Source organism: Phalacrocorax aristotelis, chromosome 1 (genome assembly GCF_949628215.1).
Source record: "Phalacrocorax aristotelis chromosome 1, bGulAri2.1, whole genome shotgun sequence".
In the NCBI taxonomy this organism is placed as follows: Eukaryota; Metazoa; Chordata; class Aves; order Suliformes; family Phalacrocoracidae; genus Phalacrocorax; species Phalacrocorax aristotelis.
The window spans coordinates 105,968,813-105,987,375 of NC_134276.1; the positions used below are offsets into that span (position 1 = coordinate 105,968,813).

At 43.2% G+C, this 18,563-nt stretch overlaps 1 protein-coding gene and 1 long non-coding RNA gene across 2 annotated transcripts in view; both read right to left on the reverse strand.

Moving 5' to 3' along the window:
* Positions 1–1,235: 1,235 nt before the first annotated feature.
* On the reverse strand, positions 1,236–5,997 carry LOC142061028 (uncharacterized). Its single transcript, XR_012662022.1, has 3 exons — positions 5,738–5,997; positions 4,302–4,479; positions 1,236–3,199 (listed from the first exon to the last, which is right to left on the reverse strand). It is a non-coding gene; the product is annotated as an uncharacterized LOC142061028 (long non-coding RNA).
* Positions 5,998–14,933: 8,936 nt separating this feature from the next.
* GABPA (GA binding protein transcription factor subunit alpha) overlaps positions 14,934–18,563 on the reverse strand; it is a 28,253-nt gene continuing 24,623 nt past the window's right edge. The window contains exon 10 of the mRNA XM_075101522.1: positions 14,934–17,861. Within this exon, the coding sequence (XP_074957623.1) occupies positions 17,633–17,861 (229 nt within the window). The 3' untranslated portion in view covers positions 14,934–17,632. The remainder of the gene's footprint in view (positions 17,862–18,563) is intronic.

Below are 18,563 nucleotides of genomic sequence, written 5' to 3' on the forward strand. Positions count from 1 at the left end.
TTACCTATATCTTAAAGCACCCCAGAGAGGTGGCAAAAGCTGTAACAGAGCTGGAAGTTAGACTCAGCAGACCAAGCGAGGGCCTGAGGGAGACAGGGAAGCTGGTTTCTGGGCCTGTGTGAGTACTGCTTCTGATCTTCTTTCCATGATCACATGACATTAAAACAAGAAGGAAAAAAAATCTTTTTGCTATGGCAGAATGTGGTGACATAAAATTCAGGCCTGCTTGTTGTAGCTTTGCAGCCAAAGGGATGGGTTTATGCAGACTGGAAAGAAAATAAAACCCTTCAAATTGCTTCAGAAAATGCCTCTCTGGTAATCCATCCCTCACTTCTAATAAGCTGCTGATGCAGTATCGGGTGTTGTCATCCTCTGGAAAAACAAATATTCTTGCAGCCAAGCGCAACACCATGGGAGAAAGTGAACTTTCCTGAGCTGCACTGGAGAAGGAGGGCCCACGCCCCAGACCCTGCACCCCAGGGCTCCCTTCTGGCTACATTGCACATATGTTTCAGACGCATCCCAGCCCACTCAGACATGGGGCAAATCCTCCCCTGCGTCCTGCTGGGCTCTTGTCACACGATCAGGTTTCCCTCCTCTCGGTACTGCCTGCTCTTTCTGTTTAGACCAAATACACCCAGAAAATCCCAAAGGCAAGCCCCACAGGCACAGCTTTTGGCATGGGCAAAGCCGTGAGCTGCTGAGCAGCTGCAGCCCAGGTCCCGCTGAACAGTGCTGCTGCAAGAACCAGGCTTTTCCTTTCATCCTCTGGACAACGACATTCACTTTTGAGCTACCTCTGCATTTTGCATCAGCAATGTCCTTTCCACCCTGGCTGCTGCAGAGTGGGTTCAGGGACAGGCGAGATGGGCCCAAGATAGCTTCCCCTCTCTGGCAATGACTCACTTGGGTGTGAGATGCCTTTTCCTCCACCGAGAAGTTTGGATGAAGGTTTTTCGGGCAAAATGTTTCCATTTTTGGAAAACAAAACCCAATTCTGGTCCACAGGAATGTCAGCAGGAAACAAAGACAAGCCCAAACCCATGTATTTTCTTCAGAGAATAAAATTTATGTTAGAGAAAACCTAAATCTGACAGAGAGCTCTGCCCACATTGATGCTGACTTGGAAAAGTTTCTTCTTTCCTTTGTCGTCACATCCTTTTATCCTCTAACTCAGAAAAATAGGGTATAGGATGTCTCTTGCTCTCTAAAGGACTGAATAAATTCAACCAGACAGATGTATAATGAGGTTTATTTCACGGACCCTTTTGCACTTCAGATGTTTCCACAGACAAGCATGCATGTGGAATCCATCTGTTTCACAGGGAGCCCTTAATACCTACTCGAATTTAAAATACACACTTAAGAAAAAATTGCACTGTATCTTAATAACTGCAGGGGTCTTTGGAGGTTATGAACACGGGGAGACAAGTGGATGTATTAGCATCAGGCATTAAGTCCCTTTTGTAAGGTCTAACAGCACATGGCGAGCCTTGACTTGTCACAGTGCAGCATTGATTTTCCGACCTTGAGCAGGCCTCTTCTGACCAGAAATCAGCAATTGTAACAAACTGTATGGCAGTTTTATTAATCAAACAAACACCCACTGAAGACTGCTATTTTCACTAACGACTTGCTAATACCTTTGGTCAAATGTCATGCACGGTGCCAGCAGGGGTTTAAATGATAATTCAAAGTTCAAGGCAAGGCTCCTTTGTGCGCTATCAGTGTCACCTGTGTAGCTGCCAAATCTCACATCAGAGAGAGGAAAAGAGAGAAAAGAAATAGCCAGCATAAGACAAATAATCTGTGAATTGCTTTGGTTGAGAGATTCCTGATGGCATCCCTTTATTTACAAAACCACTGATTTTTTTTCCTGGATGCTTGTAATGAAAGCTAGATATGAAAAAGCACTCCTGATATCCTCCATATGCCCACGTGCCTTCCAGTGCAGCTGGGAGGTACGTGTGAACAATTTCTTGTGGCAGGCCCTAGCTTTCACTGCGCTTCCAGTCACAAAAGCAGCCCAAGGGCATCTGCGTCACCCAGATGCAGCGCCCCTCCTTGGGCTGAGGGTTGCTTCATCCATTTGTCTCGGCACTGACGGAAAACCTGTTCTGTTTGCAGCCTGCAGAAATGTTCCCCAGCCACACACTTCCAGGCTGCTGCCTGAGAGCATTGCAGGGCTCTCTTATTTCAGTCAGAGGAAACGCTTTTAGGAGTAATCTCTCTGGCAACCTGTATTTATCGTCCAGCTTTCGCGTGATTTACACAGTCTTTTCAGCATTATTCAGTCGATGCTCAATTAATCTTGGTTACAAACATTTATATCTAAACCATTTGTATCTTTCTTTTCAATAATATAAACAAATTTCAAAGCAGGTATCTCAGCATAATAAGTATTATTTCATGGACAGCTCGTGCATGTAGGAGAATATTTCATTATGCCTTTAGCTTTTTTATATTCTCCAAGCAAAAGACGAAGGGATCAGGCTATCCCACTGTCCTTTAAGAGGTATCAGGAGGAAAGATTTTGCTGAGCAGCCCCTGCTCATGCATATGGCAGCAGGTTGCTAAGACAAAATATTTGGGTTTCCCTTTTTAGCATATGCAGGCAACGGTCTTGCAAGGCTCAGAAAGGCTTTGGGGGCCTTGCTGACTTTCATCTATGCATCAAACTTGTCAGAAATAATAGACTTGTAGGACAACAGGATAACCTTGACTGAATATGGCCTCGTATTTTAGGGTTGAGTAGGGTAGTGATTTATACCTGCATGTCACCACATGTGAAAAACTACCTGAACACAAAAGGCATCACCAGGATCAGTTAGCTCCCTGTGACTATGACGCCAGTGTTTCACACTACTTTTTGCTGCTGTAGTGGCTGCCTCTACCCAGTTGGAGGCGAAGGGGAATAAGCTTCACCTTGACACAAGCAGCTCAAACCTACAGATGCTGTGAGAATTTGCGTATCAGCACCACGCTACCTTCACACGTGGCTTCGGTCTGTTGGTGTTGGTTGACATTGGAGCCTGGAGAAGTCTGCCGACACCAGCCGAACAGAAAGCAGTGGTGTAAGTAATGCACACAGTCATCTGTTTGGGTTTGTTGGCCTTGCTTGTCTCGAGAGATGATTCCTGAAAATCCATGATGTGCTGTCTTGGGGTTCAGCATGATTGCAGGCACCGGTAGGAAGCCTCTGAAAATGGAAATATCATAGTTTTAACAGAACAGAAGAATAATGTGGTGGTAGAAGGAAAGGGGGGACCTTCTACCTCCTTAAACCATAATGGTTACAAAATGTAAGACTCCTGTGTCTCTAAATTACTGCTTACTGAGGCACTTCATTGAATCAATCTCTGCAAATAGCTATCCCATTTTAACTTCTCTCTAGGCATCCACCAAACCAGCCTCCTGCTCCAACTCTGAATGCAAGAAGTGGCTGCCGCTGGCTACTGAATTATAGGCTCTGCCATCATCACAGTGACATTTCATAACAACAAAAATTAGCCTGGGTTTAAAATGGAAAAAAAAAAAAAAGGAGAAAGCATCAGAGGGGAGGGTGTTTCTTCCTTCCAATCACTGTACGCGTGACAGCATGGCGCCCTCTAAGACAGCGTAAGCAGGCCTTGGTGCCAACACACCAAGATGAGCCGCCTACCACTTCTCGTGAAACTAGAGGTGAGAAGGAACCCCTCCAATTGTCTAGCAATATCACCAGGCCAGTTATTGGAGCCCAAGTGTAATTTTAGCAGCTGCTGGCATTCAAGAGATGTGGGCAGTTGTATCTTGCACATGCTAACGCCACATAAGGGTGTTGGCTGATCCCTCATTCCTCTTTACAAATCGCAGTTCCAGTGAACTGATAAAGAAAAGCTTTAGGGATCAGGGCTAAGAGGTGAGAGTACCTCACAGCATCAGCCCTGTGCCAGCTCTCAGCGGTTGGTCCCGAAGACATTGCTGCCAGTGGCAAACCCAAGCTGACCAGGGACTGGTATGGTACCCTCCACCTGTAGGTATACGTTTCTGTACCCACGCGATCTTCTTTACAGCTCACATGGATACATCATTAGCAGGGTCACAGGACTGATCCAGCTGAAAAGTAACCCTAGCAAAACATACTGTTAAGGTTATTTTAAATAATCGATCTATTCTATGCAAATATTAGGTATACTTAATCATATATTGTCATATTTTTCTACGTATATTTCCATACGTGTAAACTTATATTTTTTACTATATCTGCCCAGACATCAAAAGTTGTCATTTTTAACCTGGGTGAGTTTATTGCTGTGGCTTACCTTCCCGTGAAGCATAGCATTTTTAACAAATCATATTTCACAAAGCCTCTGCCATGCACTGTTGCTAGTTCTGGCTGGCCTTCTGTACCTCTTTCCAGCTGGGAGTCCAGGTCGGATCCTGCCGCCTCATGAGCACGCAGCCCAAAGGCTGTAGCCAGGACACATCACTTGTTTAAATCTGCAAGCATAAAATCCAGGTGGTGACAATGACAGCTGCCCAAACGACTACCCATTTGAACCAGCGCTCCCCTCTGCCATCTGTGATGGGGAGAAACAAGGCACGGGGATGCTCCCTGTGAAGGCCGGAGGCACCCGTGCCTCTGGTCGCCTCCCTGGCTGCGGGCAGGCTGGCTGCTTGCAAAAGGGCAGAGCAGGGAGTCGGCAGTGGTTCCTCCTCAGCCCCCCTCCCAAAAGGGTGTTGGGGGTTGAAGGGCTGCGCCCATGCGCTTTGCAAGGGCTTCGCTTCGCTCAGGAAAAGAGGTGAAGCCAGAGGAGCTGCTGGCCAGCCAGGCCAGGGCGTCTCCTCTGCTGTGCGAGCTGCAGCCCCAGAGTAATGCCCCTGCTTCCCATTCCTCCGTGCTAAACCACCAAGTTGTGCGACAGTGTAATGGAAATAATTTTTGAATAAAAAAGGCCCTGCTTTTGAAGCCAGAGTTAAAAAAATCATAAATCTTTAGAAACAGCTCATTAGGAAGCTGGAATTAAGCACAAGTGAGTAGGAATTTCAAAGATGACATTCTAATTTTTTAATTCAAATTATTGATACAGCAATCTTCTATTAATTTCCCTATAATTTGTATATGCACTTAAGAGAACATATACCCGCCATCCATCTTGTCAGGCACATACACCCAGGATTTTACCAGCAAGAGACTGAGAGAACAACCCAAGGTTAGCAGAGAGAAAGTTGCAGCAACACCCACTGTCACACGGAAATCTGAGTGCCTCTCCAGCAAATACATTGGAGCAGAGTTCTGTAACACAGAGGGCACGCAGACCCTATAGCCTCACAGCTTTTTTTTTTTCCTCTGCATTACTTCAGTTGAAGTGCTTCAAGCACACCACTGAAAATGTCAGAGAACAAATCAATATCATCGAGAGGAGAGTGTTGATGCACCACAAGATCACATGTGAAGAGAGGGACAGCACTCCTGTCTGCAGTGGTTTTGCTGGCATGAGTGCTACTGCCTGACACTTTCCCCCCAGAAAGAGAGAAGAGAAGGGAAGAGAGAGAAGTGTTGGGATTTTAATCTTACTTCAGCTAACCATCCTCACTCTAATTCAGCTCAAAGCCCAAAAACCATGACAAACCATCTCCAGGGTGTGTCATAGCAAGACAAAGTGCTTGTTTAGAAAGGATGGGAGTAATTTTCATCTACTTGGAAAAAGCCTGGGTTGAAAATAACCATTTTCAGCTGATTCATTGCATCCGCTACCTGCTGCTCCAGAAGACGTGTCTTGCCTGCAGTGAGGAAGGCAAAAGCTCTCTGCCCAAAGCCAGCAGCTGCAGGTGGTGGGGAGGAGGAGGAGGAGGAGGAGAAGGGACGTGCATCCACCCGGAGAGGTGCAACCCAACCAGGCAGCTTCAGAAGCGCTAAGGTGCAGCAGCAGCAAATGGGAAGCTCTCTGCTGGACTTTGTGACAAAATGCTGTGAAGCTGTATTAAAAGAAAACCCAGTAAAAACAAGTGAGTGGTTCATACTTTTCAGCGCAGTTGTGCCAGACTCCCTGCAAATTCAGCCCGGGGGCCCTGAGAGTGGTTGGTCACTGTGGTCCCCACCTCCTCAGCGCTTGGTAGACACCCAGTTAAGTAATTAACCAACACAAACCTTTCTCACAGGAAAACAAACAAAGAGGCTGTTTCCAACAGAGAACTTTGCCATGTGAGGTGGTCTTATTTTAGTAACATAAGAGGGAGTTTTGACAACAGTTATGGAAGGTGAAGGATTTTTTTCTCCCTTTTTAACATCCTGCTACTTGCCATTACTTGGTAATCTTCTGTTACACTGTGCTTACCTCACGTGCTAAGCCTGCACATTTTTAATTGCTTGCTTGCTTTTGACTTTATAAATCTTTTTCACTTGCTTTCCAGGGTGGGTTTTTTTTGTGCCCCTTTGTGCATTTGCACGTTATCATCTTAGATTTTTCTGGGCTTTGTTCTGATGTGAAATAGGACCAAGTTACATGCAAAGCCTTGGAGCATCTCCTGTGTTACCTCTTTTCTGGATTTACATTTCCCCACACCCTTGACAGTATTATTCATGCGTTTCTTGACTGGCACTAGTGTACTTGAGATAAGAGTGCCTGATGACTTTACTGAGATCTGGACAGCAAGAAACTTCCCCTACAGAGCTGCCAAATACCCGTAGCAATCACAGGCCACCCCCTCCTATTTCTTGCAGGAAGAACCAGGGTGCTGGGCGATGTCCTCCACCCGGTCCCAGCCCTGCAGCGGTGGAGGCCAGGCTGCAGCAGAGGCCTCTGCCGCAGGGCACCGTGAGCCAGGGGGCCAGCGAGGGCAAAGCCCCGAGGGCAGCAGGTGGCCACTGTCACTGATCCCGTCACCTTGGAAGTGCCCCATGGCATTTCTGCTTGCCATCCGGAGCAGAAAAGCCATGCTGTGGGGCTCAGCTGACCACTGGTGCCCACGCCGAGCCTTCAGCTCTGCCATATGTGTTAAAATACATCTCCTTCCTACACCCCCAGGATGAGCGGCCTCTCTGTTCAGGAGCGTAATTAGATTTTATAAAGAGTGCTGCTTTTCTCTCTGGTGTGCTTGAATTCATTGCCAGAGTGACATCAGCTGGGAAAAGCTGGTACTGGAGAAGAACGTTAAAGTTTCTTTCTACCCAAAAGCAAGTTCCCCCCACACTGCACAGAAGAACACCTCTGCTCTTCTGAAATCCAGAAATCCCAGGCAAATTCTAACTTTCCATAATCTGAAAGCAGCCAGTGACCACCCTTTTCAAGAGCATTACCCAGATTAATACCAAATGAAGTTGCACTTTAATTATTCATTTTAACTGTGAATTCTTTAGACATGACGCAAGCAAGAGAAAACTGGAGCACGAGAGTGCATCCAGCCTTGTTGAAGGACAGAGCTGAGTGCAGGGAGGATTTCTCTTTCAGTTATAAAGGAAATCTTGGGGGATCTTACCAATACTTATAAATATCTGAAGGGTGGGTATCAAGAGAGTGGGGCCAGGCTCTTTTCAGTGGTGGCCAACGACAGGCCAAGGGGCGATGGGCAAAACCGGAACACAAGAAGTTCCACCTCAATATGAAAGAAAACTTCTTTCCTGTGAGGGTGCCAGAGGAGTGGAACAGGCTGCCCAGGGAGGCTGTGGAGTCTCCTTCCCTGGAGACATTCAAAGCCCACCTGCGTGCAGCCCTGTGCCCCCTGCTCTGGGTGTCCCTGCTCAAGCAGGGGGGTTGGACAAGATGATCTCCAGAGGTCCCTTCCAACCCCTTCCCACCATTCTGTGATTCTGTGAAAGAAGCATCAGCTCTCATGGGTGCTGGAGGTGGCAATCATCATACTGAAGGGCTGGCTGCTTGATATAATTTTTATTTTATTTTTTGTCCTTCTGGTGGTAGTAATTGTATTTTAATGTTATAGTAAGACTACAGGCTTCTCATTAAAAGGCAAGTCAGTTGCAACACAATACTAAGTGATTCAACACATGTTTATAAGGATTTCTGTGTCTGGCTGGCAACACATATTATTACGGAAGAATCTAATGTGTTTCATATGATCCAGGCATAAATCAGGACTATATTTCTTTCTGAAAGATATCAACAACTGCTGTAAAGTAAAGTACCATGGACAATTCTGGCATGCACTGATGAGCAGGAAATATAGCAAGACTTTTCCTTTGGCAAGAAGGCATACATACTTTATTTCTGAATATGTGATAGGTGAGGTTGGAGAAATCCTTCTCAAAGAGGAAGATAGGTAAAGAAATCCTCAGAGACTCAGATCAGTGTTGAAAAAAGTTTTTTTTTTCTTGGGGCAGGAGACTAATGTTTATGGATTTTTTTTTCTCAGCCAAAAATCTCTATAGGTGCAGCTGAACTCATCTTTTGGGAAAAGAGGCTGTATGAGCTCTTACTCAGTAATACCTATGCTGTTTGCTACTCTCAAATCTGTTATTGATTTGCTGAACAACCACAACGTAGACAGCAGGGCTTCTGATTAGGATTTTGTTTAGTGACCAAATTTTTGTAGTTCCAGGCATTTTTCACTGTCTGAGATAAGCCTTGCAAAGGGAAATCGCCCCTTTTTCAGATAGAAAACTGGTTGCCCTGAAGGTCACAGGAAAAACAACTTTCTAGACACAAGCTAATTTAAGAGATGATGGAAATAGCCCATGAGAACCAGACCGCACACAGCATGTCTTTTGGGAGGGGAGAAAAAGCCGAGCTTCCCAGGAGAACATTGCTCCTGGACTTGTTTTGGCACCAACGCCCTTTGGTAAAAGGGCAGGTGCTGAGCTAGCACGCTCCTTGGGACCAGTGTCAGGAAAAAGGAGTGGGTTTTGCCGTTAGTTCTTCCATTACATTGAAGAGTTTCCATGGTGATATCAGGAAAGGGAAGGAGTAAAATGTTTACTGAAGTAAATAGCTCCAGTAATTCCCAAATTATTTATGAACATCAGATCGAGGCAGTATGAAGTTTGTGAGTTTCTCTGCAGCAAACAGCATCTGGCCAAACTTTAATTTTGCTGCTGGTTGAAAGAAAATTGTGATCAGTAGCTCAAGGAATGGAAAACCTCAGGAAAAGTGTAGAGCATTACAGCACGCTTCTCTCTAGCAAGAGATTCTCTACAATCACAAGGCCAAATACAGTTTAAAAAAATGAAACACGGGATTCCCTGTATGTAGAGGCTTCAGGATTGAAGTCTTTAAATGGGTCATTTAAAATGCTTCATTGAATAACGCTGGTTGATAAGTCTATGCCACAGGAGGTGTACCCCTGGAGAGACTGTGGCTCAGAGGTAAGGCTCCACTTGGAGCAGGTACTCCCCTAAGGGACTGCAGTTTGTGGGTAAGTCCAAGCTGGAGTAGGGGCAAGGGGAGGCGTTCATTGCAACGTTAAACCCAATGGTCTGGTCCAAAGGGGTCGAGACTGTAATGGTTCTACCTTTAAATTGTTGTAACCCATGATCTGGGTTGCATGTTATAGGAATGACTACAGCAGGAACCACCCGAACCAATGGAGGACAAGCCTTACAAGAAGCAGTGCAAGTGCAGCAGGTGACCTGACCTGAGCTGGCTTTGGTGCCCAATAACTCCACACAACACACCACCTCTCCTGTCCTGTGTGACCACAAGAACAGATGGAGCCCAAAGTGATGGACTGAATAAATTTGGTGGACATTTTGTGGACGATTTACAGACATGGGGTGGTCCATAGACTAAGGGAATGATAAATGATATCTGTGTATTATATCAAAGATGTGAAGGAGGGGGATGGTTAATGAGACTGTATTGGATATTGTGGGACTTAAGCATGGTGTAAATGGTACCGAATAAGGGGTGAAGAATGTGTTGGTTTTGGCTGGGGTAGAGTTAATGTTCTTCACAGTAGCTAGTATGGGGCTATGGTTTGGATTTGTGCTGGAAACAGTGTTGATAATACAGGAATGTTTTCGTTGTTGCTGAGCAGTGCTTACACAGAGTCCAGGCCTTTTCTGCTCCTCACCCCACCCCACCAGCGAGTGGGCTGGGGGTGCACAAGAAGCTGGGAGGGGACGCGGCTGGGACAGCTGACCCCAACTGACCAATGGGATATCCCATACGATATGACATCATGCTCAGTATATAAAGCTGGGGGAAGAAGAAGGAAGGGGGCGGCGTTCAGAGTGATGGTATTTGTCCTCCCAAGTAACTGTTACATGTGATGGAGCCCTGCTTTCCTGATGATGGCTGAACACCTCCTTGCCAATGGAAAGTAATGAATGAATTCCTTGGTTTGCTCACCGGACATATCTGTTAGCTGATACTGAAAATAATTCTGCATAGGGCACCTGAAGTTCAATCAGAGCAGGTTTTTCAAAACCCTTCACTGAAACTCAGATAATGAGAAATGTTTCTGTGTTTTGAAAATGAAAGAGGAAAACCTGCATCTGTTTATGCTTTCTGGCCCAAGGGGATAATCAATGCTGGTTGCTTCGGTCAGCAGCTAGCAAGGATATAATAAAGAACTAACTTAACACCATCTGGTTTAGTTACAGAGGCTCTCCGAGAGATGGAGCCAAGAGGAGACAGACCCTTGGCGTACAGTTCCAGGCTGCTCCCAGCCAGCAAGCAGCAGCTACAGCTCTCACTGCATTTTTCTCGGAGCTGCTTCGGCTGAGTCAGGAGTTTCTTTGCTTCCCTGCATTTTTGTTTTTTTCAGGGATGGCTCTGTTTCCCTCCCCTCTGGCTTGCCTGCACCTTCAGCCAACATCAATGCTCTACCTGCGTTCATATTCAGTCTAATAAATAACACGCCCAGCCTCACAGCTGACATTTCTGAGAAGCTCTGCACCTCTAAGGAAGAAGTTTCTTTTTTTCTCCCCTCAATTTTTTCTCTTCAACAAGGTCTATCTTAAAAATAATAAGTGCTCATCACTTTCAGCTTTGACAATTGCACAGTTTAGTCCAAAGGGTGCAATACTATCTGACCAAGCAAAGCTAGAGGGACACCCCCCCATATATGTATATATTTATATACTTAGCAATAGCTATAATAAATATTTATAAACTTGCACAGCACTTTTCTGTCAGGACATGTTCAGCCCCTCAACACAAGCCAGTTCTACTCCAGTCCTGTGCAAAGCCCCCGTGATTATGCCAGCAGAGTATCCAGGCAAAGCCCGTCTGTCCTCTTTGCACCTGCCAGCCTGGTCTAGCTCACCTTCTGGTCCAGGGAAAAACTCATCTCTATTGCCACCTGTCTGGTTTTATAAGCTTTTTACAACTGGTTTCAGAAATTAATATTGCTATTTTCAGCTTAGTGTCATAAATCAGCTATCAGTGCGGTACTGCGCTCTAGCTGGTTACTGGCCATCCTCAAGGAACTATCCTCCCTTTGACAAATTATTTCAGAAGCAACAATGAAACTAATGAAAAACTGTTGAATTCTGATTTCTACAATAATTGAGTCCTTTCCATTGCAACACACCCATGCCCATGAATTGCAACTCTGTCCGATTTTTTCCTGCTCCTTCAGTTGAGCAAAAATTCAGCAAGTGGCCAGTCTACAAAAGCATACTGTTGGTTGCAAAAAGGCTGAATTATGCTTTATTTTCCTACCCAGGCACACCAATTTGGACAGAGTCACACTTACTCAGCTCTTCAGTTCCACAGAACTCCTAAACATTTATTGTTTGTAACCCCTTAGACGTAGCCGGCCCATAGCTTGAAAAGTTGGAAGAGCAGGAAAGACAGACAGACCTCTTCTCTGTAAAAAAAAAAAAAACCTACCCTAGAAGTATTCCTCTGCTAATTTTTTTTTTTCCCTTTTCACTCCTATGGAGCTCACTTTAGGCCTGGTGAATTATTCCTGAGGACAAGTTCAAGCTCCTGTTACAGCTTCTAGTTCCTTGTTGGGTACAGTTCAGGTCATCTTATTAATTTATGGTTGTTGGCCAAACTGCTTCCCCATCAGTTCTGCCTCCCTCAGCTGTTTTTAGTGGATAAGAGCCAGGAGAGACTCTAGTTACACAGCGGGTTTCGCATCCTCACCGACCGTCTCTAAACTCCCTTTCGCTGATCTCAGTTGGGAAATCAAAGTCCCGAGGCGGGTATCATGGATTGCTGCATGGGGCAGTTTCCGTGAAGCCCAACATGTTGGCAGGCCTTAGGAGGCATGCTCTGCTTTGGGAATAATGCTGCCTTGAGTTTCTGGACTAAAACATTGCTTTTATGGGGAAAAAAATTAATATATTTTCTGTCTTTTGTTCTGTTTAACGAACGGCACCCTGCAGCTGTCTTTCCCCCTAGTTAATCTCATTAAATTTCATCTCTTGCATCCTCACTCTTCCACACTCATTTTTTCCATGCACGCTGTTTGCAGCTTTCCCTCTTACAAGATTTTTTTTTAAAACATATTGGTTTCTCATTGTCTTCTGCAGCTGAAGCTTTTTGCAAACCCAGTTCCTGTGAAGCAGTTCCTGCAGAGTCCTTGAAAATGAGAATATTGAAAAACCTAAGCTTACCGGGATGAAGGGGGAAACAGCTGACTAACATTTTTTCATCCCAAAATACCTTTCCCTAAGCGGGAGGAATTTCAAATAAACAACAGATCTTCTGATTTCTCAAAAACAGTTTGTTTAGTGCCATCCATGCTCATTTCAATCATAATTGATAATTGCTATAATTTGCTTTTTGTCTACTGAGATGGGGGCATTCTGTTTTGATTAGCGAACTCTCACACGCAGCCCACATAGGACAAGAAACATGGCTCCTAAATGCCAATTTCTTCCATTTAGGCTACAAGGCAGGTTGCAAAGGTAAGAAAAAAAATGCATCTTAAGATAGAAGAGCTATTATGGACAATAGTTTCTTTTAATACTAAAGACTCATATCTCATTTAGATCATCGGTAGCAAATACCTGAAGCAATTCAACAGACAAAACTAACTGTTTCCACAAGTTTTCACACTCATCAAAGCCGTGCTAAACTAGACAAGCATTTTTCCTTTTTCTGAACAATCATTTATTTCAGTGCCAGCAACCTGAAAATGACTATGAAGAAGCTGACATGTCACTACTCTCTGCTGTCCAGCAGTTGCTCTGTAACTCAAGAACTGTCGGGCAATTGAAACCTGATGCACTGCAGGTAGTTTCAGCTGTTTGTGGTAACATGAGACAACTGTTTCAGGTGCTCCCAATACAGAGTTATCTCCTCTTTTAAACTGCCTTTGTTTTTATTGAGTAAGTGCATAAGTACGCTGCTTACAGTTATGGCCACTAACGGATCACCTTTGGGTTCCTTCCTTCCCATCGTAGCCAGCTGGGGTGACACCACCTACAAGAACCACCTACTTGCACATTGTGTGTCACCAACCACAAACACAACCACCGATTCCTCCAATTCTGCAGGTAAACGAGAGCTGTTCCATGGGTTACAGACACATCTCCCCATACCACTGCCATTAGCACCATTTAATTTCAGTTTCCAGAAGACCAGTTCCATGAGTAGAGAACAACTTTAATTACAGGCAGGCACTCAATATGCGTTTCTCCCTCCTCAGCATTTTTTAACCTTAGTTTCAAACTATCAATGGCTAAGATGTCAATACTCTAAAATTACAAGACGATAACATTTCAGTTTGGTGCCTGATTAGACGCTGTGGGCTCTAATCCTGAAATAATGATGCAAAATGTAATTGAGTCACGTCTAATGTGTTGGGTCCCATGATACAACTCTCAAAACCAGTCAATCGCTCCTCTCCTTTAAGTATCTTCTGTTTAGCATCATCCATATTAAGAATTACTTTTCCAGAAGAATAAAAATTACACAGTATCAAACCAAATATACTGTAGAAGTCATGATGGAGCTGTATCAAAACCACAACCCTTAAGAATATGTATGATCTTGAAAAACAAACCAGCAGTCTAGTCAGTAAAAATATTCCCCGTAGACCTGTGAGAACGACTCCTCTATCGCGACGCTTAACAAAAAAAAAAAAAAGATTTCCCATAAACCTATCTCTATCATCCGTCTTTCACTACCAAGCAATGGAGCCCCACGCCAGCTTCCTTCACTTAAGACCGATAACTGCGAGCTGTTAGTTTGTAATTCCCTATATTGTTCCAGTGAAAATTTCAGTCTGAGATTGGGAATCCCAAAACACTCACTGGCATAAAGATACTAATAACTATAAACACAAACAAAAGGTCCTCAGTTAAGACGACACTGAACATTTAAGTGTACTTTAGAAGAAGGCCAGCAAATTAATGAAATGGACTGAAAATAGTCTTTCTGAACATGAGACGCTCTTGCTGCTGAGCCAACAAACGTTTTGACATCGAGTGACCTGCTAGGTTTAAAGATGACAACATATTTCAGTCTTGAATTTGGCAGTCCAGACAGAGGAGCTCAGAGGTATGATGTGAGTATTTCTTGAGACACAATTTAAAAATAATGTTATACCAGTATAATCAGAATTTTATCTTTTTAACAAGGACGGTACCAATACTTCATGAGGCCTGCTAACTCCAGTAAGCGGGGCTATTTGCAAGAATGAAACAAAGTCCAGAGATGACAGATCAAGATGAACCTGTCCAATTTAAGCACTCCTAAAGGCATAAAACTATTTTACAGCTCTCCGTTTTGTCCTACTCTTAAGTTTCCCTCAGTATTTTTATCACAGCGCTGTTCTGAGACTTACTACTAAGACATTAAAGAAAAGCTGTTACGGTAACGAAGGACACAGAGTGCCAGTTTAAAAGTAGAAACACGTGGCCAAGTATTGAGTCAACGAAAAAGCATCTTCAGAAAATACGATCGCCTGCCTTCTTCCTGTAACGAGCTTGTGATCTTAAGAGGAGTGAGAACAAAGTGCATGTATTCATCTTTAAACTGGCTGCACCTGAATGGCATTACAAAGGGCTTCCTGAAAAATTAAGAAGTCAACAGGCGTTAGGCTGTATAACATTTTTATTTTACTATATTGACATTTTATGCACAAATATTTTATCAGAGTAAAAATAGAAAATAATTGTTTCATGTAAAATTACCAAAAAAATGCAAAACACAAAGGAAATACATAATTATTAGCAGAGTATAAGTGTCTTTAAAGAGTAAAAAGTATGCAAAACGCCTTCCGTTTTACAAAAAATTGGGAATATTCTTTGTACGTTTTCCTTCTGGCAGCAACAGAACAATCTTTGACAATATATTCTAGATCTTTTATTTTATTGAAGACATCAAGTTAGTCACAGATTTCTCCCTCAACTTACGAGAGCATGACGGTCATTTTACGAGGTTTGAAAGAGTCCTTCTTACTAATTAGAACACGGTGGAAAAGGGGATGATCCCACAACAGAGAACCCAAAGGACTACCATACCTAGTGAAAAGCTGCGAAATAATAACTCGGAGTTATTTACAAAGAAAGTGGGATACCGGGAGTTTCCCCTAGAGGGCTTATCATGTAACAGGAACTTTCAGGGGGATGAAGTATTGGCACTCCATTTCAGTTTTGCTCTTAGCTTATCCTCCCGCACTCCCGTTTGATCTAGAAAGCTGATAGTTTAAGCTTCTCTTCTTTCTAGAATGTATTTTAACTAGGAAGGCCTCTCACGAGCTCTGCTAAGTAAAACTAGTAACTTGTATTGGACTTCTCTTTAGTAACAGAGCGGTGTTCTATACACAGATGCTGCCACCGAACGATCAGCTTCATCTCGTTCTCAGCAAGCAAAACACTTGCCAACTGGTGGAATCAGACTACTGTAACAGTAATAAATGATTGATGGTTGACCTCTCTTGACAGATGCACTTACATATTTTGCTCAGGGCTTAAGATTTTTTTTAAAAAAAAACAAAATAAAACCAGCATGCTCAGTAGATGGAGTGCTTTAAGAGCTCAAGAACGAAAACAGTATTAAGAGTTACTGAAAGAATCTGGGTTAAAAAAAAAAATCATAACTGTGGTGATGATGAAAAAAGTAGGCTAGAACTACCTGCAAGATTTCTGGTTAAGCAAAACCCATCTGCAGGCGACCATCCACCTATAACAAAAAGCTTTGTCCTCAATGCATCTTTAAAATAAACATGAGTCTTCTGTGTTCTTTGCCCTCTGCCTGCAAGTAAAATGACTCCTTCTCAGATCAAGGGCAACAGCCCAGTGCTCTCGCTCCTCAGTATAAACACATTGTATGTTTAGAACCTCACTGTACAAGTGCTTTTGATTTAAGGTTTAAGAGTAGCTCGATCCCTCACAGAATTAAAGGTCTTCCCTTATACGCTTGCATGTTAGCTGTTAAGTGGGGGGTTCACCTACAAGAAGTTGGAAAATATGCATGGCGACGTAGTATTTATAGAGTCTAATAACACAAAGGGGCAAAAGCAAACCCAAAATCATGCCACTTTCAGCCGTGAAAAGAAATAGTCTAATAGGCATCAGTACAGAAGCTCAAAACTTGCAGCCTATTTTATACTGCACATATATGTTTGCATGAAGTACTCTCCGTAGCTCAGAATTCAGGATACATTCCAACCATTTCTATTCATCACCCAGACTTCAAATTGCTCCCAGCTCTGGAGCATGCGTTTGGCTTATGAAGCTTCAAAAACATCACTTGAAGCTCAGAAAGAAATGAATTTTAAATAAAAAAATACATCTTTGTACCTTAACATATGTCAGACTGTACAATAATTTGGAACTCAAACTTCAGTTCTCTGTAAAACTATTTTCAACTTGCATTTTGTTTCTAAACAGGGGCTACTGACTGTGAGTAACTTAAGTCTTCAGTTACTAAGGTTGGCTACCGTGCAGGTCTAAGGACGTTGCAGAACAGAGCATGAAAACCCCCATCAAAACAAACTACACTTCGGGTGAGGGCTGGTTTTTTTCAAGTTTCCGAATCACCTGATGGGGGGTGCTAGTGGGGGAAGAAGTTTGTCTTTGCTTTTTGCTGAATGGCTAGCGTGAACGATGTCTTTCAAAACAGGTGAGTACTCGCCCTCATATATGTATATTATCTACATATTACAATGGAAAACTCATAATTGGCTTTTCACCTAAGCCAGATCTAAACCTGGATCTTCTTCAGCACTGATCTTCAGTTCAGTCTAGTTGCAGTTTCCTTTGCTTATAAACACAGAAGCTATTTTAAGAACCTGATGCTTTGAAACTTTTAATGTGTCTTTCGGCTCTGCTTGATTAAATGAGAATAACAAACATGTTTAACTTTGAAAGCACCCAATGCCATTTGGTAGTTCAGCAGAGAACAAAAGACTGGACAGGACTGAGTTCAGAGAACTGATCAGCCTGCTTGCTGTAGCTGCTTCATTTTTGTAAAAAGTGCTGCAAAAATTCCTTTGTGCAGCTGTGGGCACAGAGCGCCAACCAGTTCAACCTTACTCACCAATTTCAGATTGCATACCACAGAGGCCCTGACTCAAAGTTGCAGAAGTTGTGGTGATCCCTTAACTTATATTAAAATATATGCTGTTAAAAGATCCAAATTTATGTGAGTCCCAGTTCTTTATAGAAAGTCATGCTCTATATTGTACTGTCAATAAACAAAAGGAGTTTCCAATTCTGATAAAGGTAAGAGCAGCAACTGCTCTGGTTATATAGGAAAGGCCTCGGGCTCCCACTTTCAGGTCCCAGCGCTTAATTATCTTTCTCTGTTTGCAGGGATGCGGTAGCTAGTGCCACTGCTGTAACTGGCTGTGCAATGCCATGCAGCTGCATCTTGGCTAGTTTCTTCTGCTCACATTCTGTGACCAACCGATTCAACTCTGCTGCGCTGTACCCAATGAGAGTTTTCAAGTCACAGACAAATTTGTACACAAACCTCTTGCCTTGCACTTTGCAGATCATGTCTCCATCATAGTAATACCTGTAGAGAGGGGGGGGGGGGAAAAAAACACAGAAAAAAAATAAGTGTAAGTTTTCCGCATCTGTAACTTCTATACTTAAGGTCACTTGGAGGCCAAAATATAAATCCTTTTCTCACCAAGATTCTAATATCATTTCATATGCCAAGATGCCGTCTAGGTGTTTTCTTATGAGAAAAGGGAAGAGGATTGGAAATTGTCCCTGCACCTTGATAGGTGAAGGAGAAAGAAAACATACTAATTATTTTACAGGAAGTCAGAATTACCAGTTCAGAAATTAAGGTCTTGGAGCAGTTTAAAAACAGCTTGGGTCGGGTGCAGAATAAATTTTATATAGTGCTTCGCCTTAATAGGAAAATGTTGTCTCCCCCCCTCATTATTGTCCTTTGCTTTCTTTACTCTTGTCTCTGCTTTTCTACAGGAAAAAAAATATGGTGGAAATAGTCTGAAAATTGGCATTATAGCTTCCATAATACTAAAGCAGCTGTTTCCTCCCTATTGTTTTCAAAGATGGAAGTAAAACTTCAAAAGTATGTTTGGGTTTGTTATTTTTTTTTTAATGGTTCATATGCTGGCAAAACTACATCCTTTGCCTTTATTTACAACTAAAAGTGACTTCTCTAACTATGAATGCTTTTTACACTGTGTGACAAAAGAATTATCAGACTGGACAGAAATGCAGTAAAGATAAAGTCTTTACAACC